We start from the raw sequence: 26,751 nt of genomic DNA, 5'->3' as shown, positions 1-26,751 counted from the left end.
TCCCTGTAGTTGATTAAATATCTTCTGGGGAATAGATTCCTTAAGAACTTATTTAAAAGAGTGACTTCACTTCATTTATAGAAGTATGAAGACTTATTTCCAAAAACTATAGTACTTTTTTATAATACTGAATGAGCCATAGTTGGTAAAATAATAATTAGGAGTTTCAATTTATCAAGAATGTGAACATTTTCCACATGGTGATTCAATAAAAGAATAAATTTTTAAAAAAAAGAATGTGAACATAATAAACTAAAAATATTTTACATCAAATAGTTATATCATAATATTTATATTAAAAGATTGGCAGTGACAGACTTTTCACTCCATTTTTTCTATTATGATAATTGCTCTGCTATTAACCTGTTTCCGATATACTTCCAAAATAAGAAATGGAACAGTATATTTTACTTGGTAATTTGTCCTACCATCCTCCCTACCCCAATATTTGAAAAATCTTGTTCTTTTTCATTAATCCTGAGCTCTCACTGAAAAAAGAATAAAAACAATATTTTTGGGGAAAAGTTAATAGATCGGGAACATCTGTCTATGTAAATGAAGCAAACTTCCCAAATGATGCTCATGGATTAGAATTCATTTTGTGGTTGTTTTTGTTGTTGTTATTTTTTTGCTTGGGTTTGGAGACTACCCTCCACTGCTCTTACGGGCTACTGGGGGTTGCTCTTCAAAAACCCTGTGGTCCCAGAATTTGAACCCAGGACTTCTAAATGCAAAGTATGAACTCAGCCAGATGAACTACCCTTCTGGCTTTATTCCCATGAGGGTTTGGGGGTGGGAGGTTGGAGTTTGAGCTGGAGCGACACTTGGCAGTGCTCAGTTCTGACTCCTCACTCGTGATCAGTGATCACTCCTGGTACTCAGGAATTGATGCAATGCCAGGGATAGAAGCAAGGTCAGCTGCACGCAGGCCGGGTTCCTTACCTCTGTGCAATTTCCCTAACCAATGCTTGGGGATGTTGAAGAGATCTTTCACCTCTGGCGGAATGAAGGTAGCTGGTAATTCCCGGTGTTCGTTTAGATTACTAAAATCTGTGAAAAAATCTAGCAGTCATGATACCACATTCAATTTTTTTATACTATGTATTATCAGCCATCATTTGAGTTTTAAAATACTAGAATATTTGTCTTTAAACTATATTCCAAGTCTGACCATTTTCCTTTCTCTTTACCACCCCCTCCAAGATATTTATTTTCCAACTCTGCATATTGTTTCTCTTCAGAAATTCCCTTATTTCTTCTAATATTTTTCTGAACTTGTGGATTTTTCAAGTGCTGGTCAAATGTTTAAAGTGTGGTGAGCATTATGCCTCTATTTAGAACTCTTCAATAGATTATACTAAGTTTTTCATATGGCACCGTACTATCAATTTGTGTGCCTTTTCTAAGCACTAAAATATAGACTGAAGAAAGATTTTTGTGAAAAGCTGAATTTTCAGTACATAGAACTTCTTTAACATATTAGCTATTCAAATCTTTTTTTATATATAGTAACATATTTTACTTAGGTGGGAATCTTAACATTGAATTACAGCAAACCTCATTTATAAAAGAAAACAATGTTAGACAGATTATGTCAGTTATAGAATTCTGATTGATAAAATTTACATGGGAAACATTTTGAACAGTACCCTTTATTTGGAAAATGAGTACTACAATGGAACAATGTGACCAATGTAACATTTTTTCTTTTTGTTTTATATTTTTGTTTTCATATCCTCCCTAAGTACTTATCACTAGTTTCTCTTCATTGCAGGAAAGCAAAGTTGGTAGACAAGTAGGTGTTTGTTGGATGATTTTTAAGCCTGTTTTGTTATAATTCATTGTAATTAGGCTTTAAATAGGACAGAGCTTGAAGAGGTGACAAGAATTCACAGATTCTTATTTTTAAAACTTAAGTTTTTGTCACAGGGAGACAAGTTGCTACAAAATGATTTTTCTATTAAATACAGGGAAATTCACCTTAAATATTTTCCAAGACAAATTTTAATGTGTGTTAATTATTGTTCCTATAAATAAATTGTGATTTTGTATAGAGTGTTTATTAAATACTCTAATAAAACCTAAAAATAGTTTTAACATACTTGCTGAAACAGTAATAGAAAGATTCTTACATGAAGTCAAACAAATAAATCTTGATGCCTCAAAATATATGAAAGTTGACCTGACTCATGGCTTGGCATTTAGTTTTCGGTAATTGTTTCTGAAATATGCCTTTAAAAATCTATGTATCTAAATGTAAACTGGAAAAGATCTGACTCTGTATCATAGTGAACATTTTCCAAAGGCTTATACAGTTGATTATAAATTTTTAACTATCCCAATTTATTCATGTATGACAAAAACATGAAAATAAAAGACAATTTTTTAACATGTAAATATGCAGATACAGTCAAACAGCGACAATCACAGTGCACAACAGATTAGATTGCAGGATAGTGGTGGTTCAGTCACTGAATTACAGTTAATGCTTTTGGTATTTACACTACAAAAAGATATGTTTATTTGCTTATAAAGTTTTTTCCTGTTTACTTGCATTTAGAAATATTTAGGAATAATTAAAATATTGGGAAATATTAAAATATTTACAAATATTAAGGGTATGCTATTTTAGTGATTATTTAAAAATTCTCTAATGATCATGGTATTTTTTTTTTCTTTTTGGGTCACACCTGGCGATGCACAGGGGCTACTCCTGGCTCTGCACTCAGGAATTACCCCTGGCCATGCTCAGGGGACCATATGGGATGCTGGGATTTGAACCCGGGTCGGCTGCGTGCAAGGCAAACGCCCTACCCGCTGTGCTATCTCTCCAGCCCCTGATCATGGTATTTTCAGTTTTGTTATGAGTAGTGACATCTGTGCTGCTTTCTAACTCACCAAGGGGATATTCCTGATTTTTTTAAATTGAATTCCCATATAATTTTGTCTGGATAAATATTCTAAAAGAGTTATTTTAAAAGTCTAACTGGTTTTTATTGTATACCACTTAGGAGAGTAAATCTTGATAATGAATGAGTTTGCTGTTAGGTATAACTTGATTATTGATCTATTAGGCAAAATATGTATTTAAGATATGTATAGTTCTTATTTAGAAATAAGATATATTATCTTTGGAACATAAAATATATTTATTAGCTTAATACAGTTGCTATGAAGTATACTAATACCAAACAAACTAATCTATTTCCAAATCACTTGTAGCATGTCAATCAGTTGAATCATTACTGCATGCAATTATTTTCACCATTATCAACTTTTCTTATTTGTTGTTTGTTCTTAAACAGTAGCTCCTGTTGAACAAATATGCTATATTAATAAAGCAAATAAAAACAAAGCAAAAAAAAGCTTGCATTCTTTTTAATTATAGCAGAAAAAAGGACATGGTAAAGTTAAATGGTATTTGCAATTTTCAAGTATTATCTAACAGAAAAAGAAAAGTCCGGTCATTGCTAGGTAATGTGGATTCTAAAAATGTACTTATATTGGGAGTAGAAGAAATATGAATTTAAACAAATAGAAAGGAAGAAACTAGAAATATACAGTAAATAAAAACATGCAGACAGATATCATTTGCCCTTACTAATAGGAATAATAGGTGTTGATAAGAAAGTAATTTTTCATTTAATATTGGATTAGTTATGAAAATTAAATTAAAAATTTAAAATCTGAATACCTGCCACATATAAAATTCCGCTCGTCTGGTTCCAGAGCATTTTTGGAAAACTATTATTGAATCGATATGACTGCCAAAGCTATGCCAAGAATCACTGAAATTTATCTCCAAGATCTATGACGATCTAAAGTTTAGATGTTCCCATGGTTCCTACAAAAAAGAACTGGACATTTTAGTCATCTGAGAATAAAAATATATTTTTGTTATCAAGAAATATTTTGGAATTATTATGTTATGAAATAATGATGCATATTTTTACTAATGCTGATACAGATAGCCAAGATAGCAATACTGAAGAGATCCCTAACCAGTCTGGCGGACAGGGAATATTTTGGGAATTGCAGTTAGATAAGTTTATTGCAATGTCAGCCACCAATTATTGAGAATCTACATTTTGCCAAGTACTGTTTAAGTTCTCCCTGGGCTTATACTGAATGAAGACAGGATGAGTAATTACAAATAAAGACAACAAGCCATAAGAGAAGTCCAAAACAGAACCCTAAAAAAGAATGCCAATATTTGTCTATGATTAAGGCAATAGCTGTTTTGGCAGCTCTCATTTTTAAGTCTAAATAAATGAATGACAATTATACTTAAGTGTATTATTTTAACCTTTAAGTCGAAAGTAATTTTGTTAACGAAGACAATTTATTAGCTGATTTTAATCTTTTCTCAACAGAGTAAGATGATCCAAGAATAGCATCTTTGTCAAACATGTTTATTTGACAATGTTATTTCTAATTATATTTCAACAATTTCATATGCTAAGAAATTGATCTGCATCTAAAGCTCTTTAAGGAACAACAACTCCTAGAATAATGGAAAAATTTTGTCTATCTACAGATTGCTTGCCTCTAGAGAGCTAATGTGATTATCTGACTATGGGCATATATAGAATCACATCTTACACAAAATCACAGATATTACATTTGATAGCTCTCACTGTATAGGAAACTATATTCCATGGATGATAGAATGACTGCAGAAAGGATCTCTGCCTTTCAGGATTTAGCTACCAACTTAATGTTATTTCTCTTGACAGTGGACCTAGAACCTGGGTAATAGGAATGTTGTTGAGTGTCTGGTTTGGGGGTCAGTGTGGAGGTTGGGGTGAGGGGAGCTAAAAGAAATCAAATAAAACATAAATTCCTACTAAAAGCTGCACTATACATCGAGAAGTCTCCAAGGGGAATATAATATAGTGTTTCCCAAACATTAGTACTTAGGATTTTTCACAGTTATTAAAGTTCCTGGACTTTGTGGTCTGTGATCACTATTCTGGAGTCAGAAACTGTTTCACTGGTTGTCGCCTTTTAAAAAGTCAACGATGTTGGGGCTGGAGCAATTGCACAGCCGGTAGGGCTTTTGCCTGGCACTCGGCCAACTTGGGTTTGATTCCCAGCATCCCATATGGTCCCCTGAGCACTGCCAGGAGTAATTCCTGAGTGCAGAGCCAGGAGTAACCCCTGTATATCTCCGGGTGTGACCCAAAAAGCAAAATAATAAATAAACAGAAAGTCAACGGTGATTCAGTACAGAAGGACAGAATGCTCCATCTTTCACATGTCATGGACCCCACACCGATTGTGATGGGGTTTAGGTGCGGCTAGTTCCGAGTCCAACTTGGAGTTTCCACACGGAACAAAATTCTTTTATCATGTTGGCTCTCTAACAGGAGACTTTTAACACTGATCACCTCGTAACTCAAGGTGATTGAAGTTGTGCTTTAAAAGTCTAATAGAACAGGAAGAGAATTGAAGCCGCTTCAGTGCAGATTTCTGCTGAGCCTCCCCGCAAGCCACTGCCTTCTAGACTACACTGTTTTTACCCTCTCCCAAGAAAGGTTTGACCTTGCTGTTTTATTTTGGTTTGATATTTGTACGTATGTTTGTCTTGATCATCTGATTCCTAAGTATTATCACTCAAACCACCTTTTAGATATTGGGCTTACTGACCAATTTCTTTGCATGTCCCCAAAGAAGTCTTAACATAAAGTAGTTCATCCTCATCACTGTGTTTTCACTAACTGAAATGCTGGAACTCAGGGGGAACTGGAGAGTCATTTTTGTCATCAATCCATGAAATCCTTTATTTTCTTCATGTAGAGCACTGTAGCACTGCACTGTTGTCCTGTTGTTCATCAATTTGCTCAAGCGGGCACCAGTCATGTCTCCATTGTGAGACTTGTTGTTACTGTTTTTGGCATATCAAATACGCCATGGGTAGTTTGCCAGCCTCTGCTGTGCAGGCAGGATACTCTCGCTAGCTTGCCAGGCTCTCCGAGAGGGACAAAGGAATCAAACCTGGGTCGGCTGCATGCAAGTCAAACACCCTACCCGCTGTGCTAAAGCAAGGAATCAATGGTATGTTTAGGAGAATCCCTGTGTTTCTCATAAAAGCTCAGTAATAATAGTAGATGTTCTTGTTACCACTCTCCACGCAGTCCTGAATACCTAGAAGCTCATAGCAGTTCAGTGCTGTGTTTGGATAAAAGAACAGCGCATGGTAGAAGAAGGAAGGAAGCCGCATGGGTGAAACCCAAACTCCTGGCTTCCTGGTTTCAGCGAGAAAGGGAAAATGAGTGGGACACTTAGGAGGGGGGTAAAAAGAACAGAGGCTAGGGACAATCAACAGTTCAGCAGGTGGAGCACTTGCTTTGCACACAACTGACCCACGTTTGATCCCTAGCATCCCCGAGCCACTTGGGAACTAATGAGTTCGTGGTTTACTTATGTTCATTTCAAGGAATATGGCAGGTGACTCCCTGCCAGGAGTAGAGGGCAGAGCCTGAGGGCAGAGCCAAGAGTAAATCCTAATCACCACTGGCTGTGACCCCCCCAAAAAAAGCAAACCAGGAGGAGTGTGGGGGACAGGGTGTAACGTGGAGCAGAGGGGAGGGAAGGGCAAATTCCAATGTGCTTTTCATTTAGGGAGATGTCCAATCTGAGTGAGATTTCAACAGAATACCCAGACCCCAAAACTTTCCTCCCACACATTCTGTAATTAACTCCATCGTTATTACTGCTGACCTGTACAAATTCTTTGTAAATTCCATAAATTTGGGATCACAACTTTTTGTCAGTTATAAATTCTATCATACAATTTCCTCTTGGAATAGTAATAAGAATTTCTTTAAAAAAAAAAAAGTAAGGGGCTGAAGCGATAGTCCAGGGATCAGGCATGGCCTCGCATGTGATTGACGTGTGATCAATCCCGAGCACTATGGGCGGGCCCCCACCATGCCCCCTCCCAGCCCAAGCAGCACCGGAAGTGATTCCTGAGCACAGAGCAAGGAGTAAGCCCTAAGCACCACTGGGTGTGAGCCCAAACAGAAAAGAAATGGTTTTAATAATTTGCAGGCTAGAGAGATAATAGAGTGGGTAAGGCACTTATCTTACATGCGGCCAACTTGGATTATACACCTGATGTCACATGTGGTTCCCCACCACCCCTACAGGAGTGATCACTGAGCACCTTCCAGAAGTCAGCTCTGAGCACAATTTCCAAACCAAAACAGTAGGTTTCTGAAGTATGGGGAATGCTTCCAAGAAGAAAGAAAGAAAGAAGGAAGAAGAGAGACAGGAACTATCCAAGGCAAACTTCAGAAGGGTCATACTTTAACCCGGGGTCAGCCTTATTCATTTTCATTTGTTCTTTGACAAATCATCTCTGTACAAAAGTTCAAGGACCTCTGAACAATTTGTCATGGGTGGTGACACAGATGTACACTAACAGAATCTGAGGTTGTTCAGGCTGGAGCAAGGGTAGAGACACACACTCTCAATTGGGGCCCACATCTCGGTGGATCATTTAAACGTTCCATGCAGGATGTTTTTCACCTGGGAATAAGACGAGAAGTAGCCTTTTCTGATTCCTACATTGAGATCTTGTTAAGGTAAATGCCATTTTTTGAGGCATTGAATATAATAACAGACTGTAGAAGAGCAACACAAGTTATAATAACCCTTAGGGATTTTACCTGAGAATTTAAAACCATTTTTAGTTCTTGACAGTTGTGTCAAGGTAAGTAGACAGTGATACTTTACAGATTAAGTATACTTAGGAAAAGCCTGTATTGACATAGCAACCTGAATATAAGATTGGTCACATGCAATATTCCTTGAAATTAACATTATTTAGAATCATGAACTCATTACTTCCCAGATGGCTCAAGTACCAAATAAGAATGACTACAGTCACATGTTACTTCCTAGGTTTAGTATTTCATTTTCATCTCAAATTGGGATCTATTATGTTACCGAGAGTATCTTGCCCGCACAGCAGAGCCTGGCAAGCTACCTGTGGTGTATTTGCTGTGCCAAAAACAGTAACAACAAGTCTCACAATGGAGATGTTACTGGTGCCCACTCGAGCAAATTTCAAATCGATGAGTAACGGGGTGACAGTGATACAGTGATGTTTCACTTACAAGGACTTTCAAAATATTTTTGTTTCATGTGTTTTAATTATTAATATTACTTTACCTTTGTAGGGCTGGAGAGAGAACACAGCAGGTAGGGGAGTTTCCTGACATGTACCCCACCCAGGTTTAATCCCCAACATCCTCTATGGTTCTAGCCTTGCCAGAATTGATTCCTGAGTGCAGAGCCAGGAATAATCCCTGAGTATCACCAAGTGTGGCACCAAAACAAAGAAAGCAAATAAAATAAATTAACTTTGCCTTTGTATTTTTCATCCAATACTATATATTTCTCTGATACTCTATATTTTCTATATTTTAGTTCTTTTTTTTTACATTTCTCTTTAAATATCTGTCAGTTCAACACTTATCTTTGGAATGTATTTTTAATTTTATTGTTTAATTAGACCTATTATATATGTATATTTCTTATCATTTGTCTCTATTTTATCATCTAAAGAGATGAGAACATTCTTATTCGAGTTTTGAAAACCAAAGAACATTTGTTCACACTGAGTAAGAAGACCTGAATCTGTAGGATATGCTTTTTTTTATCCATTTTTTTGTTTTTACTTATAGAAATTGTCATTTTTAACTCCCACATTAATCAAGATTAATGCTGGCTGGCTGTGACTAGACAAGTCTATTTCTTTCAACAATAGAAAAGTCTGTCAAATTCTTCATATAGCTAATTAACACCCGCAAAAGAAAATCTATCTGCCTTCGCCTCTCTAAGCTTGTCTTTTTCAATGATCTATAACATAAGATTATAAGGCATCTATGTTATAAATGTGCTGGCGAAATGCAGAATCCTATCTCTCTCAGTCTGATGTCATTTAACTGTTTAATCCATGAACCACACTTCTTATTTCACTATCAAAAAGTTTTTTCTAAGAAAAATAATGAAATGAACACTATACTTCACTAATGTAAGCTTTTACATATCTAGATGCCTCCCATATATGCAAAGAACAGACTTAGCAACATGTGATACATGAAGATAAATGGGGTCTGATTGGCCTGCTGGTATCCACAGACCAGAAGAAAGATGGTGTAAAATAATGTGGCAAAATGGGAAAAGATTTAGCCTTAATAAAAATAGACGATGGGTCTATTCTAGGAGATGATAAAAGGCAAGGCTTGAAGACAATGGGGAAAGGTTTCATACAAAAACATAGAATTTGAACCAAGCTTTAAAGAACAGGTGGGACTTGCACTGGTTAACAGTAGCCAAAGGCGTCCTTGGCAAAGAGAACAGAGTGAGAGAGACTCAGAGATTTGTAGAAAATAAGGAATAGTTCAATGGTGAGTTGGGGGTAGTAGCAATACTTTTGGATTCTTAGAGATGTGTATGCAACCCACAAAACCTCTTGGGCAGACAAGGAGTTGCCTAAATAATGTTCATTGGCAAAATTCATTGCCCTCTTACTGGTGCCCAGGCATTTAACTAAGCTCTTTGCAAGGCTGCTACTATGTAAATGTCGCAATGATAATTTGAAATTTTCTCCCACTCCACAAAGAAGGGGGGAAATTAGAGAAATTAGAGAAGGAACTGAATTACAAACTCTTAGTTTAAGGGATTCCTAATCCCAAGGGTGAGGCTTAATTCCTGTCTTTGGAATCTTAGAATGAACAGAGTTAACTACTAACAGTTGCTGGGAAGACTGCTTTAAAGAGAAGGGAAAGGAGGCCCTTCGAATGGGGTGCAAGTTGGTGGAAAGATAGTTCAATTTTTTATAAACTTGCCCCTAAGAGAGTATCAAATATGTAGGCCCACCACTTTTCCAGTCTATGTTAAAATTGTACTGCAAGCATTTGAAAAAAAAAAAAAGGTATGAAAGTGGTTGTAAACCATATTACCTCAATAAAGATCACTGTCACTGTCACTGTCATCCCGTTGCTCATCGATTTATTTGAGCTGGCACCAGTAACGTCTCTCATTGAGAGACTTATTGTTACTGTTTTTGGCATATCCAATACACACGGGTAGCTTGCCAGGCTCTGCCGCGAGGCCTCAATAAAGATGATTTAAATAAAATAAATATAAATAAAGTTCACTATGAATCAGGGCTGGAGCGATAGTACAGTGGATAGGGCATTTGCCTTGCACGTGGCTGACCCGGGACCAGCATTCCATATGGGCCCCTGAGCAAGCATGGCTGGAGTAATTCCTGAGTGCAAAGCCAGGAGTAATCTCTGTTCATTGCTGGGTGTGATCCAAAAAGAAGAAAAAAAAAAGTTCACTATGATCTACCACAGCTTAATCTTGAATTTGTTTTAGTTAATCTCCAGCTGTGATCACACATTTGTCTAATAACTCCATACTTCTCTCGGCAGTAAGACCCAAGGTTTAGGAGGTATACTCATGAAACCAACACCACTTCCACCCACAATGACTATTTTCTGACCTAAGGAATAAACAGTAGACAATAAATGCAGGCAAAAAGGGACCTTAAAAACTCAGAGGCAGGTTGTTACTAGTTTTAGTAAGCTGTATTCTTTAAATAAAGCCTCCATATAAAAAAAAACTCAGAGGCAGAAAATTGACTAGACAAATGAGGATAAGAAAAGAAAGGCAAAATTTGGCAGGGGGGAAGAGGGGAGGGGGTAAAATAAAAAAACAACTGTTTCAAGAGATAAAGATCAGGAATCAGGAATTGTTCACTGAGTAAAATAAATATGCCCCTCAACAAACTCACAAATATTTTTAAGTATATAATATTTTGTTTTAAAGCTTAAACTTTATTTACAGAATGCTTAACTAGTTCAGACTTTGTATTTAACTCCACATTCTTTGTGATGTGTATATTCTTTTAAGATTTTTAAAGATTCCCTATCTAAGTCAAATGAATGGGTCTATTTTGTTTACCTTTTTTTGATCAATTGGTAATACTTAAATAAAATTGTCCAGGGTAACATCCTAAAAAAATTGCAACCTTGGGTAACTACTGACTATGTACATAGTTTATCAACCTTTTATTTACTTTGACTTTCTATTCCCTTTTTATCTTCAGACAAATTTGCTGGAGACATCTTAATTCTGGGAAGGGGGGTGGGAATAAATACTGAGATAAACTAGTTTAAAAACAAACACTTAATTTCCATAGCTAATGCTCAAGACAAATTTAATGAAACTTAGGGTCTTTATTCACCTTAATAAATGAATAGCAGTAACCAAACTAATGCCTCTAATTTGAAATACACTTCTCATTTCAATCAGAATCAAATAAGTCCCCTTTAAAGTTCCATTAAAAAGCAAGGGGAGAGAAAGAATTCTAGATCAACAAGCAAACCGGAGGCCTAAGGATATAAGAGTTCTGAATGAAACAACATGCTGACATAAGATTAACAGCAGTTAACAGTTTTACAAAAAATTTGCTTGACTTATCTGCTCCCATGACAATTACCATATGTTCTTACCTGTCTAAAAACAATTAATTAACATATTATGACATATTATGATTTAAATGAGAAGTTTGGGAAATTTATAGACCATTTATTTAATAGATTTAGTTATATATTTCTAACCTGCCAGTTTCTTGTTCATATCTTAATATTTAAATCAATGCTATATAAACTATTCATTGTTGTTTGGAATATAAAGCAAAAATTTAAATTTGAAATTCAATAAATATTCTTTAAAAATTATGGTAGACAGTAAAGTTAAATAAAATATTAACTTCAATTCACACAAAAATTATCTTCTTATTCCTCACAAATAGGATTTGTCTATATCTTAACAATTCTGAATTTTTTTTCCCTGAAGGAAAGGAGGTATCAGAATCAGAAATTCCAGGAATGCCTTACACAGAAATGAAAAATTATTTCAGTGCCGTGGGGTTAGAAAAATGCCTCTCAGCAACTTATAATGTTCTTAGGGCATAATTGTTTTATAATTCAGTAACTAAAATTAATAACAGTCATGATTAGATATGAGAAGCAGATAACATTACTCATGAAACAAAGACTTACAACACCCATATTATCTGTTCAATTCGTGCATACACATTTGAACAAGAGGCATCCCAAAGCTTCATATTTATTTTTCTAAAATCATGTTAATTTCTTATTTATTTCAGGCATTACTAGAGACTCAAAATTTACTGCGCACTCAGGTTGCAAATTTTACCTTCAACCTTGGATTTTCAGGGAAGTTTTACCACACAGGTAAGAAGGAGCTTTGTGTTCTCAGGCAGCTACATATAAATAGGAAAGAGGATTTTAAATGTTTCATAGGTAGGAGAAATGGAATATCCAACTGATGAGGGGAAAAATAGTGGGTGCATACTGTAAGTAGTCAAATTCAAAATCAATAAGCTGTTTTTTTTGGAAATACTGTTAGAATCAAGAGAAAGAAAGAGGTAATTAATTTTTTCAGCTCAGTAAAGAAACCATAATCATATTTATGTGTATCTCGACTCAGGATTGTGTAAATGGAAGACATATCCGTGAAAACAATAGCAATGATGAAGACAATGACTCAGCTCATAATGTGATCAACAATGTTTTAAAATTGAGGGGTTGAGGTATCAGTTTTTGTACATATTGTTCTTGTTTGGAAAAGATCTGGGGATTAGGGATGAATTTTATAGCCTCTAAGAAAATTGCTGGACTTGAAAAGCCATCTTGCATAATTGATTTTCCCTTGCAGGATTTCCACCATAAAAATATTATGAATAATTTGACCCAAGATGCATTTTTATTATAAAAATCAGGTTTGTATTTCTCTCCACCTTTATCAACCCAGAGTTGCACTTTTGTTTCACCACCCAATTCTCAAAATGCGCTTCGCATTCACACTCCATTCTGTGGTCTGATATTTCTTTCCTCTAAACCACATTCACCTTCACAATTTGAGTCTTATTTTTTTTTAAAGAAATCTTCATTATCGGTATCTTGATATATGGTACTACTGTAGCACTGTCGCTCTGTTGTCCCATTGTTCATCAATTTGCTCAAGTGGGCACCAGTAATGTCTCCATTGTGAGACTTGTAGAAAAATTATGTGTATAAAAGTATTTAACAAGAAGAAAATTATGCAAAATTATGTCTTAGAACCATAGTGTTAGGGTTATATCTATTCTCTCCCTCACTGAGGTAAATGTAAAGCTTTGTTTAGGAATTTGCATAGTTGTTCATTGTTATTTCACAGTACCTTAGTGAAAACATTTTCTAGTATCCTTTGTGCAGGCATGCAGTATATGGACTTGTTAAAATATCTCCTGCAAAGTAAGTCTTTAATTATTATAAATGCAGCTCATTTACCTAGAGTTTCATTTCATGTTTACCCAACGAGGCTCAGCATGGTTTATTAGAATATTATAGCCAGCAATGCCTGCCATATAGACTTTTCTTTAATGCTCCTACCCCCCCCACCACATACACTTTCTTTGAAACGTGAAAACATATTTAAAGTAATAGAAGTAAAATTAGGACTTAGACTAGTTGATAAATCAAATGATTGCATATTTCAAAGGACAATTTTCAGAAAGAGATTTGGGTCATCTTATCTGCAAAGGAAAGCAATTCCAGCTTACAACTTTGAAAATAGACATGGTTTTGTAATCTTCTTCAAAAGCCCCCTCCAGAAATGAACTCAGGCCTAAGAAGCTCTGGCTATGAAGTTATAAAGCAGATAACTCTAAGGGCTTTATCTGCTTGTGCGGGGAAAAATTATGGGATTATTTGGAGTTCAAGCGCAAACAATACTATTTTGCTTTAAACAGCTCTAAAATGTAAGTAAAGCTGTTCTTTTGGCTGAAATATATATGGATAACTGTCTCAGCTTGTATTTACTTTTCATATTCAGACCTGTGAAACCTGCCAGACATTCACAGATTCAATGTCTCAACATCAGGCAGTTTATAACACTTCCATTTCTTCCTTATAATCCTGACTGTGTATGCAGTACACATGCAGTAGGAAATAAACAACACACTGGTCTCACAGACAATATCACAGAGTACTCATTGGAAGAAGTTATCCACAGCCCCCCAAGATATTTTAATTATACATCCCTTAAATGGACCTTACCAGCTCCTCATGTTGGTAATAAACTCACAAGAAAGATAGAAGAGGGACTGGAGTGATAGCACAGCGGGGAGGGCATTTGTCTTGCACGAGGCCAATCTAGGTTCAATTCCCAGCATCCCATATGGTCCCCAGAGTATTATCAGGAGTAATTCCTGCATGCACAGCCAGGAGTAACCCCTGATCATTGATGGATGGGACTCAAAAAGCAAAAATAAAGAAATAAAGAAATAAAGAAGAAGAAAAGATACTTTATTCTAGGCTGGAAAATAGAGCTTAATGGCATGAGCACACTTTGCTTACAAAAAGCCCAGGTTAGAAACCAGGCATGTGATGAGGGAGGGGAGGCATATAATGAAAGAACTCTCAAATCAGGACACAAAAAAGATGGAAGAAGAAAGAAGGAAGAAGAAGAAGGAGGAGGAGGAGGAGGAGGAGGAGGAGGAGGAGGAGGAGGAGGAGGAGGAGGAGGAGGAGGAGGAGGAGGAGGAGGAGGAGGAGGAGGAGGAGGAGGGAAAGAAAGAAGGAGAAGGAGATGAGAAGGAGAAGGAAGAAAGGAGAAGTAGAAATACTTTACCTGGACTGGAAAATAGAGTTTAATGGCATGAGAGCACGCTTTGCTTATAGGAAGCCCAGGTCAGAAAACAGTGGGGAGAGTGGGGGCGGGGATAATGAGAAAACACTTAATCCAGGATACAAAAAGGAGAAAGGAAGGAAGGAAGGAAGGAAGGAAGGAAGGAAGGAAGGAAGAAAGAAAGAAAGAAAGAAGGAAAGAAAGAAAGAAAGAAAGAAAGAAAGAAAGAAAGAAAGAAAGAAAGAAAGAAAGAAAGAAAGAAAGAAAGAAAGAAAGAAAGAAAGAAAGAAAGAAAGAAAGGAAGGAAGGGTTTACTCTTTTATGACTGTGCACCTTAGAAAGTGATCATAAACATAAATTTGTCCATTCTAGATGCTGCATTTGCTTCACACATACATAAAGCATCAGTTGCTTTGCTTCTTGGTAGAGAGAACTATTGAAATGCATCGTAGCATCGTTCGAGGGACACATGATAAGGACTTACTCGGTGAAATCAAGGTTGCTTAAGAAGGGAGTTAGATACTGGCCGAGCATTCCTCTGCCTTCTCCAGTCACAATAGCTATAAGGAGGTGTAATCATATAGAAAACAAAGATCACCGATGAAGGAAGCGCTTAGCCTCCCGGTGGGCTGGGCTGTGATGTGTAAGCAGGAGGAGATGGCCTTGTCTCAGTGACTTCTCTCCCGGGATGAGCTGATTTCCCAGTGCATGAGGATGCTGATTGATGAGCCTCATTGTTTTGAAGACATTTAATCACATATGCCCAGCGTAATAATGATAGATTCTACATTTCTGAGGCTGCTTTCCTTATTTGTATTTCCCCTGTATTCTTTCCTGTTCAGTTTCTGTCCTTCACATGGTAAAAAAAAAAAAAATCTCACCGCAAAATGGACACATCACCTTCCCTAAGAGTCCCTCACTCATAGGTTCCAAATTGAAAGAGGAAGGACATCTTGTTGATGAGAAGGCAAAAGTATATAAATAAAAGGTGGAGTAAAAACATTGAGAGTGACTAATTTTTGGTCTGGAAATATTTAAAGCTTGAGTGAAAATGCACACTGAGAGCTCAGCTGAGAAATTAAGACATCACAACATTAAGACAGACAGCATCTAAGAAGAAAGGACTACAAATACTGTGTTGCTGTAGAATATGGTTTCTGGTGACAATCATTGCTATACATTCATGCAATCAATAATAAATTGAAGATGGCTGAATCACATCATAGGTAATATTTGCAAATTGGATTAATATTTGTCTCTAATGAAAATTCACTTTACAAAAATTAGTTCTTTATATAAAATTATTAACATGAAAGTTCTTCTAAGAAGCATTTTTTCATTCTCCTGTGATTTGAAGATCGAAAACAGACTGCTTTTATTCAAATACATGCTCTGATATTTCATTCTCTGAGTATAAATCGGTTACTTAAACTGCCTACGCCGCAGTCTCTGCATATCCAAAACGAGATTAATATCTCTCATTTATAGCCAGTACATACATATTGTGACTGCTAAAATTTGTTCTTATGCTATTACATTAGTATATATTTTTGTATGCGAATAATAAATATTACCAGAAAAGTAAAGAGGGAACAATTTACATGACTGAATATTTAATTTTAGAGCTGTAGACTGCTTTTTATGGTTTGTTTTGTTTTTATTTGATCTGGGGGTCACACGTGGTGTTTTGCAATGATTACTCATAGCTCTGTACTCAGGATTCACTCCTTATGGTGCTTAGGGGACCACATGCAGTGCAAGGGGTCAAACTCAGGAGGGCTTTTACAAGGCAAGCACCTGACCATATAGTGCTGCATAGTTGGCTTTAATAATTTTATAGTCATAAATTCCTTTTTGCATACTCTGGCATTTAAAGTTAGTTTATTTTATACCCACTAAGCTGACTGTGCCATATTCACATGTTCCAAGGAAATTAGAAGGGCTTCATGCTATTTAAAAATTATAATATTTCATAAACAATGAGTAAATATAAGAGGTATTTGAACAAAAGCTAATAACAACAGTAAACATTTAGATATTTTATTGCTATAATTTTCCTTATGGAAATGAACCTATTACCTAAAGTTTGCTAAAATTGTATTTACTTTAGTAGGGTTAAAAGAAAGAAACACTTCAAAAGGGCTGGAGTGATAGTACAGCAGGTAGGGCATTTGCCTTATACGAGTTCAATCCTGTCATCCCATCTAGTTCCCCAAGCACTTCCAGGAATTGTTCCTGATTGCAGAGCCAGGAGTAATCCCTGAGCATTGCTTGGTGTGGCTCACACACACACACACACACACACACACATACACACCCCACCACCACCACCACCAGGAGCAAAAAAGAAAAAAACCTTTTAGAAAATTATCAATTATTATCATCGTCTCATACACAGACACTCCAAACGTAGTAACAAAGAAATAAACTTGTAATGGTTAGCTTCTACATCTAAAAAAAAAAATTCTCCCAAGAATCAGGAGAAAGTAAAAGCGGAACTTTTCAATTAAAACAAAAATAGGAGCATTTTAAATTAAGGACATAACACTGAACATTGAATCCAGATGAGGCTGGAATTCAAAGTCCCAATCTGAGCACAGAAACTTCATTTACCTCATATTTGTATTAATTTTGACGAGTGATGGCACGGGGGTAGGGTGTTTGCCTTGCATGAGGCCAATCCGGGTTCGATTTCTCTGTCCTTGGAAAGCCCGGCAAGCTACTGAGAGTATCTCGCCCACACGGCAGAATCTGGCAAACTACCCATGGCATTTTTGATATGCCAAAAATAGTAACAACAAATCTCACAATGGAGACGTTACTGGTGCCCACTAAGCAAATTGATAAGCAACAGGATGGCAGTGACAGTGATATGTTTGAACTGAACATCATTTTTCATATTAACACTTAAATATGCATTGGGTTTAAAGAAATATGCATTTACAGCAAGTCAGAAATGTAATATTTTCATTTATTTGGATATGAAAACATTTCAGATATCTGCTTTGGTTTTCCAGCATGGTATGCTCTTTTTCATTAAGCTATTTCTGGAGTCTCAGTTTGCTTCCTGTGGCTTTGCTTATATGACCTGTATGAATGAGAGAAAGAAAGGCTGATGGGAAAATTAGCTCATCAATTTAGAAAAGAAAAAGCTTTAACTACTTCAACCTTATAGGGAGTACTTTATAAATTCACATAATTCTTATTTTAAAATACTGATTTTATAATCTGCCATACATTGGTTTATATCAATAGACTACAAAATTTTCTTTAAATTGAGTAATTGACCTTCTTTCTGGTTGAGTATGCATTCTATGCTTCTTGCCACTTTCAATAACAGTCATCAGAGTTTAAAGTGAATGGAAGCATTTTTCAAACATTTTATATTCAAAGCACAACAAAAGGGGAGGTGAATTATCCATTCATTGATCGCATGTGACATCAAGTAACTCTAATCTATGCCTCAGTCTGCTAACTTATGGCCATGAGAAAAGTTGGTGTGCAGCATAAATACTTTGTGCTTAATCTATCTAAAAAAAAGGAATAAACTTCTGTTCATTGCAATTTTGATACTTGATATTAATGAGTCAATGAATTCTAGCTAACAATTTTAGCTAGAATTCATAAAATAATGATTTTGTCTCCTTATTCGTAGAACGTTATCACTTTTAGATTTTTCTTTCTTTTTCTTCCACCTTTGCAAATTTGTGTTTGTTTTAGGGCCACACATAGGTATGCTCAGTACTTACTCTTGGCTCCTCATTCAGGGGACACTCAGGGTGGGGCTCAGGCGCACAGCCAAAGCTGTGTCGGGATCTGTTGGAACCAGGGTCAGTGACACGCAAGGCAGGTGTCTGAAAACCTGTACATTCCTTTCCAAACTTTTTATTTATTAGCCCTTTGTATTTATTAGCCTTTTGATGGCTGTGTCCTCATCAACACAAACTTGACCATAAGCATCCATTCCTTAGAATGCCTAACAACCCGAATCGGATGCTTATATTTGAATAGATGTGGCTCATTGCAGGAGGTTTCTATCTTTATTGTCTGCACACCAATGTGCAACTATGATGAAGAAGAAATTGAGAAGTTCTACATGGAGCTGGAGAAGTTCTATAAAGAAGAACACACCTTCTAAAGGTCATTGTTGGTGATTTAAATGCCAAGATAGGACCAAAAAGGTCACCCAAAGAACTCCACATAGGGACTCACGGCCTATAATGGAACAAACAGGGTGAGAGACTGTCTGATTTCATCATGTCGACCAAGACCATCCATGGTAATTCGAAGTTCCAGAAGGCCAAATCTAGACATTGGACATGGGAGTCTCCTGGTGGACAGTTTCACAATGAAATTGACCACATCGCATTCAATCGATGGTTTTGCCTAACTGATGTCACTGTTGTCCCAAAATTCCAAATGGGATCAGACCACCATCTCCTTCATGCGAAATTCTACTTCACGGGACAGGCAGAAAAGGCTGCAAAATGTAAGAAGAGAAATCCCAGAGTGACCACCAGCTGGGAGCTCTTTGGCACTATTGCGGAATATGAAAAGACGCCGTCGATGCAACATCTATAACAAATACGATCAACTGGTTCAGCATCTCCATGATTGTGCAAGGAAAACCGAGAGAGAGAAAGCCACAAAAAGACGCTTGTTTTCAGAAACTCTTGAGCACATTCACCAATGTGGTCTGGCGTGAGCCTCAGGCAATCCCAAGCTAATGTCCAAGCTTACAAAGCTGTGCAGAGAAGTCAGAAAGAAAGATCTCAAAGAGAGAAGAGCAGCAATGTTGGCCGATGCGGCAGAAGCTGGGAAAAGTATTTGCAACTCCCTCCTGTCCTTTGCCAACTATAAGAACAAGATGACTGCGCTCTGTTATTCTGATGGATCTATCACAACTTCCAGAAGGGCAATGAAAAAGGTTATCCACGTTTTCTACCCGGATCTCTTCAGTAGCCACATTCACCTGCCCATATACCAAATTCTGCAGGATGGATATGTCGTTCCTAGCATTCTCTCTTCTGAAATCTGACATGCCACATTTCATCAGTAAAGAAGCATACAGTACCTAATCCAGACAAGGTCAGACCTGAACACCTGAAGAATCTGCCACCAGTACTCCTCAATATACTGGCTTGGCTCTTCACATGCTACCTGTCTGAATGCAAGTTTTCATCCCAATGGAAAACCAGCTGGACCGTCCTGTTGTACAAGAAGGGAGACATCCACAACATCGGCAACTATGGCCCAAATGCCTGTTGTCCATCATCTACAAGTTATTCACTTGAGTAATCCTGAATAGGATTGGCAGAACACTAGATGAAGGACAACCATGCAAGCAAGCCAGGTTCCAAAAAGGATTCAACACGATCGACCATATCCACATGGTGACCAAGCTCATTGAGGTTTTGCAAGAGTTCAAGATGCCGCTCTGTCTAACATTCATTGATTTACAGAAGGTCTTTGATTCTGTTGAGACCGAAGCAGTTATCAAAGCCCTAGCTAAGCAGGGCGTTCAAACTCAGTACATCAGGATCCTCCATGAGCTGTATTACGGATTCACCACCAGGACCTCACCACTCTACAAGGAAGTGATCATTGACGTAAAGAGAGGGGTTAGGCAGGGCAACACCATTTCACAGAAACTCTTCAGTGCCACCCTCAAGAACATCAAGCGATGACTGAAATGGGAAGGAATGGAAGTGAAGATAGACGGTCAGCAACTACACCACCTCCGCTTCACTGATGACATCGTTCTAATGGCACCAAACATTAGCAAAGCGGCATGAATGATGGCTGACTTTGACTGTGAGTGTTGAGTGGCTGGACTACAGCTGAATCTCATGAAAAGAATGTTCATGAGAAACAGACTAGTTTCTGACATTCCGTTTTCTCTCAGTGGAATGAACATCTCCGAATGCAGCAGTTATGTGTACCTAGGTTGAGAACTCAACATGAGGAATGACCTGGCACCTCAGCTGCTCAGGAGGAAGAGAGTGGCATGGAACAGCTTCAAGGGCATCGAAGAAGTTGTTAAGAAGACGAAGAACCTCCAGCTCCAGGCACATCATGTTGACTCCACTGTTCTTCCTGAACAACGGGATTACAGTGATACAGTGATAGTGATAAGTCCACAGGAATTATATTTAAGAAGGCATAGATATTATTATTTATAGAGTACTTAATGTCTGCAATTTGCTGTTGTTTAACAAATGTAATTATATTTTTGTTTAATATTTTATTTGTCATAATTTAGATAGTTGCAGTGGTGTTAAGGTTTGGGTTTCAATATCCAAAATGACTGAACATCTCTTCGCCAGCACCAGAGTGCCCAACTCCACCACTCTTCGTGTCACTTTTCGACCACCCCAACCCTCACCCAGCTACGCCCAGGCTCTTGAAAATCTATTTAAATTGTCAGAGCCCCAGGGTTCATTTTCACTGAACTCACTATTCTTGCTGTTTCTTGATATGCCATTTCTGAATAAGATAGCTCAGGATTTGTTCTTCTCCCTCTAATTTATTTCTCTTAGCATAATATCCTATAAATTTATCCGAGATGTAGCAAAAAAACCAATATTCATCTTTCCTTTTGGCTTAGTGGTATTCCTTTGTGTCCATTTGCCACACTTTACTTTATCCACTCATTTATCATCTGACACGTGTGCTGTTCCCAGATCCTGGTGTTTGTAAGTAGTGTTGCAAGGGACATGGGTATACAAGCATCTTTTGAAGTTAATACGTTTGTGGTCTTGGAGAGAGTTCGAGTTTGAGTCACTTTTAAGTACTTTAATAAATTGTCAACAGTGACTGCAAAAAGCCCTATAAGCATTTTTAATTTCAATTTCAATTTTTTTCTTTTTCCTTTGTATTGGTTTTTCAGATTGGTTTAAAAGAGTACAAATGTTTTGATGTTTTAGGGATACATGTCACCACACCATATCCCTCCCCCAGTTATAGGACACTTTCTGGCCTTCCTCCTGTTGCTCCTGAAATCCTATCATCAGAGTTGGAGGATTTGTTTTCATTGCACATCGACTATTTCTTTTCCTTCTTTCTTTAGATATGTGAGGCCTGAAAAAAAAATCCAGTATTTTTTCTCCTGACTTGACTTCTCTGAGGATGGCAAGCTCTATTTCCATCCATATTGTCACTGAAAGCAATATTTTCCTTTCCTTACTTTTTTTGTTTGTTCATTTACTATCTCCTTTAGGAAACTAGAAACCAAGATTCAGAGACGTTAACTAGCTCAAATCCACATAATCAAGTTAAGAGGAGAAGTGGGTCCTTCTACCATTGATTGACATTAAATATGTGCTTTAATTAGATTTCTGACTTAACAATAAATTGCTTGAATTAGCAATGACATTTTTACTATAGGACGCATAAATGGATTACTTAGGAAAAAAATCTTTAAAATATGCTTTTAATAGTTCTCTGCTTAGTAAAGAATATAAAATCAAGCAACTTACCTCTGTGAAAAAATAAATCAAATAAATGCACCATGTACTATAAGCCTGACTTTATTGTTTTGCATTACTTAATTATCTAAAAGTCAAAGAGAAAGGAATAAATTCTTGGGTTATTTGTAAATGGGACTGAATATTGTGAAATTATACCAAACCATAAGATTTTTTTTTAATTTTTATTGAATCACCATGAGATAGTTACAAACTTTCATGCTTGGGTTATAATCACACAATGATCAAACACCCATCCCTCCACCAGTGCACATTCCCCACCACCAATATCCCTGTATGCTCTGCCCCCCCCCCTTTCCCACCCTCCCGCTGTCTCTGTGGCAGACAATATTCCCCATACTCTCTCTCTATCTTTGGGCATTATGGATTGCAACACAGACACTGAGAGGCCATCATATATGGTCCATTATCAACTTCTGGCACACATCTCACATTCCGACTGATTCCTCCAGCCATTTTCTTAGTGATCTCTTCTCTATTCCAGCTGTCTTCTCCCCTTCGCTCATGAAGCAGGCTTCCAGCTATGGGGCAATCCCCCTGGCCCTTGTATCTACTGTCCTTGGGTGTCAGCCTCATGTGATGTTATTCTATACTCCACAAATGAGTGCAGTCCTTCTATGTCTGTCCCTCTCTTTCTGACTCATTTCACTTACCATGATAATCTCCATGTCTATCCATTATTAAGCCGTAATTATCCGTAATAATTTCATGACTTCATCTCTCCTAACAGCTGCATAGTATTCCATTGTGTAGCTGTACCAAAGTTTCTTTAACCAGTCATCTGCTCAAGGGCACTTGGGTTGTTTCCAGATTTTGGCTATTGTGAATAGTGCCACAATGAACATATATATAGGTACAGATGTCATTTCTACTGTGCTTTTTGCATCCTCAGGATATATTCCCAGAAGTGGTATTGCGGGGACATATGAAAGCTCAATTTCTAGTTTTTGAAAGACTGTCCATATTGTTTTCCAGGAAGGCTGGACCACTTGGCATTCCCACCAACAGTGAAAGAGCATCCCTTTTTCCCCACATCCACGCCAGCACTAGTTGCTTTTGTTCTTTTGAATGTGTGTCAGTCTCTGTAAACCACAAGCTTTTTATAGTGAAAATATTACAGCATAACTGTCAATAGTTTCCTTAAAAGCAAATTAAGTTGTTTCATCACTTTTTTCATAAGTATTTAAAATTACACACTTGTATATGGTTCTGTAAACAAATGTTTTTAAGAAACTATGAAAGGTAGTGCTAGTTTTAAATTTTCAAGTCAACTTTCTATTGTGTTAATAAACCCCTTGCTTAGGAAATATACAAAATTAGAAATGCTTATTTTCATATTTTGAAGTATAAAATATAGAAAAAGTGTTTTATAAAGTTATAACATTTTGAAGTTTAATTTAAAAATAATTTAAAGGTAAAGTATCAAAATATTTCCATTGATTAATTCTAGATGTTGACATTTTAGTTTGGGGTTTGTTTTGATTTTGGAACTCCTCATCTCCCGGGTACTTTCCATATTTCTTTAACAAGCATAGATTATTTTTGTCATCAGAAAAAAAATGACCTTTATCATCAACATGTTAGGGTAGCAATATCACTGTAGCACTGTCATCCCATTGTTCATCAATTTGCTCGAGCAGGCACCAGTAACGTCTCCATTGTGAGACTTGTTACTGTTTTTGATATATCAAATATGCCATAGGTAGCTTGCCAGGCTCTGCTATGTGGGCGGGATACTCTCGGTAGTTTGCCAGGCTCTCTGACAGGAATGGAGGAACCAAACCCGGGTCGGCCGTGGGCAAGGCAAATGCCCTACCCGCTGTGCTATCGCTCCAGTCCATGTTATTTTTAGATTTATCTGCAGGTATCGTTTTAGAAGTAAACTTAATAATCTTCTGGGACTAGAGAGATATTACAGCACTTAGGGCACTTTCCTTGCCTTCAGCCAAATGAGGTTAGAACTCCAACACCACAGATGGTCCTGTGAGAGCGGCCAGCAGTGATCCCTGAGTACTAAGCCAGGAGTAAGCTATGAGCACAGCCAAGTGTGACCAGAAAAACAAAGCCAAAGAATATTTGTCTCTAGTCAGGCTTTCCCAATGCATGCAATTATGGAGAGAATAATAAATTGGTAGTTTTAAAACAAAAATGAACTATTTAAAATTATATCTGTATTTTTGGTTATCATCATATATGCAAGTAGTTCTAAACAATGTTGGTGATAATATACCGCTCAATATTAAATTAAACAACTATCTACACTTAGGATTTCTACACTTTCCCCATCCCTTTACCCCTGATGAAACTTAACTTAAAATGCCCATTTGTTATTGTTGTTCTATTACTAAACATACACACACATATGCAGAAAGGGGGAAAAAATCCACAAGGTTGGATTTATGTAATAATAGCAAGGAGAGTAATAAAAGCCAAGTCAGCCTAAGCTTTTACCTGTCCAGTAGTTTCCACCTCAGCCATTTTTCACTCCCTGTGTTACAGGGACTGAAGAGGAAGATGCAGGCGATGACCTTCTGCTTCAGTCTGTGGACGAGTTCTGGTGGTTTCCGCACATGTGGAGCCACATGCAGCCCCACCTCTTCCACAACGAGTCATCCTTGGTGGAGCAGATGATCCTCAACAAGGAATTTGCCTTGGTGAGTAGGTTTTGTCAACAAGGGTGTCATATTTGTGGGTCGTAAGATCAAGTGATAGAGTGATATCTGATAGGAATAGACCAGAACAGAATATGTCAGCTACAGGCGCTATCGAGGATACGTATTGTCTATGTTATTCTGCTTCAGGAATCCTTGCACTTCCATATGAGCTAGGCTGTGATGTATAATGTATAGCAAAAAGAGTAGATCATCGTCTAAAAGATATCCTGTTTCCTGGAAGGGTTAGCCTTTGCAGGTATGAAGGGGAAAGATGGTACTCTCTCCATCGGATTGCTGGCATATCATTATTAACCTCTCAAAAAGCACTTGTGTAAGAATGAATGAGTAGGTTAAACAAATCATTAGATTGTCAGTTCTGAAAAGATATAGTGAGAAAAAAATGTTTCCTTGGGAGTTTTGCATCATTATGCCAATCTCATCGATAATGTTCTCCACATGATGCTTTTCCATTTTACTGTCCCCAGGGGTGTGGGGGGCTTGGGGGTGAATCCCGGAAGAGGATCTGAGCCATGACTTCTTATTGCCCCTGCAGTACACTTGCAGGCTGTGCTACGACATCTCTTAGCAATAGAAATCTGGGAACATGGTGCTTTGTGTGGCCTATTGCTGACAGGGCAGTGTGGCCCAGTGGTTGTCAAACATTTTTCAGCATGTATTCCTTTCACCTTGAAGCATGAAGACTTTCCATGCCATAGACTTCTAGAAACACCAGTGCTTTTGATGCTGTCAGTTTTCAGGGGCATGAAAATGTGCCTGAAAACTGCTGGCAGGTTCCCAGAGGATGCTTGTAGTTCCTTTACTATTTCTCTAGAATCGTACTTGGCCTGCTGCTTGTTTTTTATCCTCCTTGAACTCAGAAAAGGGTTCTTTTATTTTCCTTTGAGGGTGTTTTTGTTTTACTTTGGCTATCATGTTTTTGAATGTTTGAAAGACAAAGGCACAACATTATTTTGTAGCATCAAATTATATGAAACTGAAGTGTAAGTGTTCATGAAGTGTCCCTGGAAGGTGGCCCCACGCCTCCCTCCAGCCCTGCCTGCAGCAGTTTCACCGGCAAAAGGTTTGTCAACCCCAGAGCTAAAAGTTAAGTGTATCGCTTTAACAGTCTAATAAAAGATGGAAGTCTCTAGAAATGTATCCAGATCCACATCTTCATTCAACAGGAGAAAGTCAACAGGGGGGTTGTTAGTCATCCAAATGGCTTGGACCAGAGGTAGAAGCTCGGTCTTGACTAGTTTCATCAGTCCAGGGGGATAGGACAGCAAGTGAGACACTTGTCTTGCACAACACAAGTCCTGGCTGGGTCCCTGTTCCACTGTCCCCTGAGCACCACCAGAAGTGACCCCTGAGCCCAGAGGCAGGAGTCAGCCCTGAGCACCCCATGTGTGTGGCCACAAAACCAAATCAAAACAAAACAATTTTAAATGAATGAGTCATCTATAGCATGCGATGGCTGTGTTTCATGTTTTAAAGTCACATCACGAGTCATAGATTTCAGTCCAGATGAGTCCTATGATATTTTTTATAAAGTTATGTAGTTATTTTATTAATGGCATATCCCTCTTTTCCATCTCTTCATCTCCAGAACTATGTGTTGATCTTTAGTATAAGTGTGGGCAACATGCAAAGCAGTAAAAAAAAAATCCACCTCCATCACCAGAATACCTGTATTTTAGCACTGATATTCTGTACATGGCTGTTTCATTAAAAGCAAAAAGTGTCGGGCCTCTACATGACTCTCTTTCACACCTAGAAAGATGAGCATCATAGTAACAGCTATCTAATATATGCTTTATATTTGCATATAACATCCTCGGAGCTTTGTCTGTCACAGTAACTACTCATTAGCTATTAACCAATTATGAAGTTCC

The 26,751-nt window shown here is 37.4% G+C and overlaps 1 protein-coding gene across 1 annotated transcript in view; it reads left to right on the top strand.

The window, feature by feature from the left end:
- The window catches only part of NDST4 (N-deacetylase and N-sulfotransferase 4), a 260,857-nt gene that overhangs the window by 112,325 nt on the left and 121,781 nt on the right, over nucleotides 1–26,751 (top strand). The window contains exons 3-4 of the mRNA XM_004612720.2: nucleotides 12,194–12,281; nucleotides 24,705–24,859. Coding sequence (XP_004612777.2) covers nucleotides 12,194–12,281; nucleotides 24,705–24,859 — 243 coding nt within the window. The remainder of the gene's footprint in view (nucleotides 1–12,193; nucleotides 12,282–24,704; nucleotides 24,860–26,751) is intronic.

The sequence above is a fragment of the Sorex araneus genome, chromosome 6 (assembly GCF_027595985.1).
Source record: "Sorex araneus isolate mSorAra2 chromosome 6, mSorAra2.pri, whole genome shotgun sequence".
Lineage (NCBI taxonomy): Eukaryota > Metazoa > Chordata > Mammalia > Eulipotyphla > Soricidae > Sorex > Sorex araneus.
This window is presented reverse-complemented; position numbering and strand designations above follow the sequence as displayed.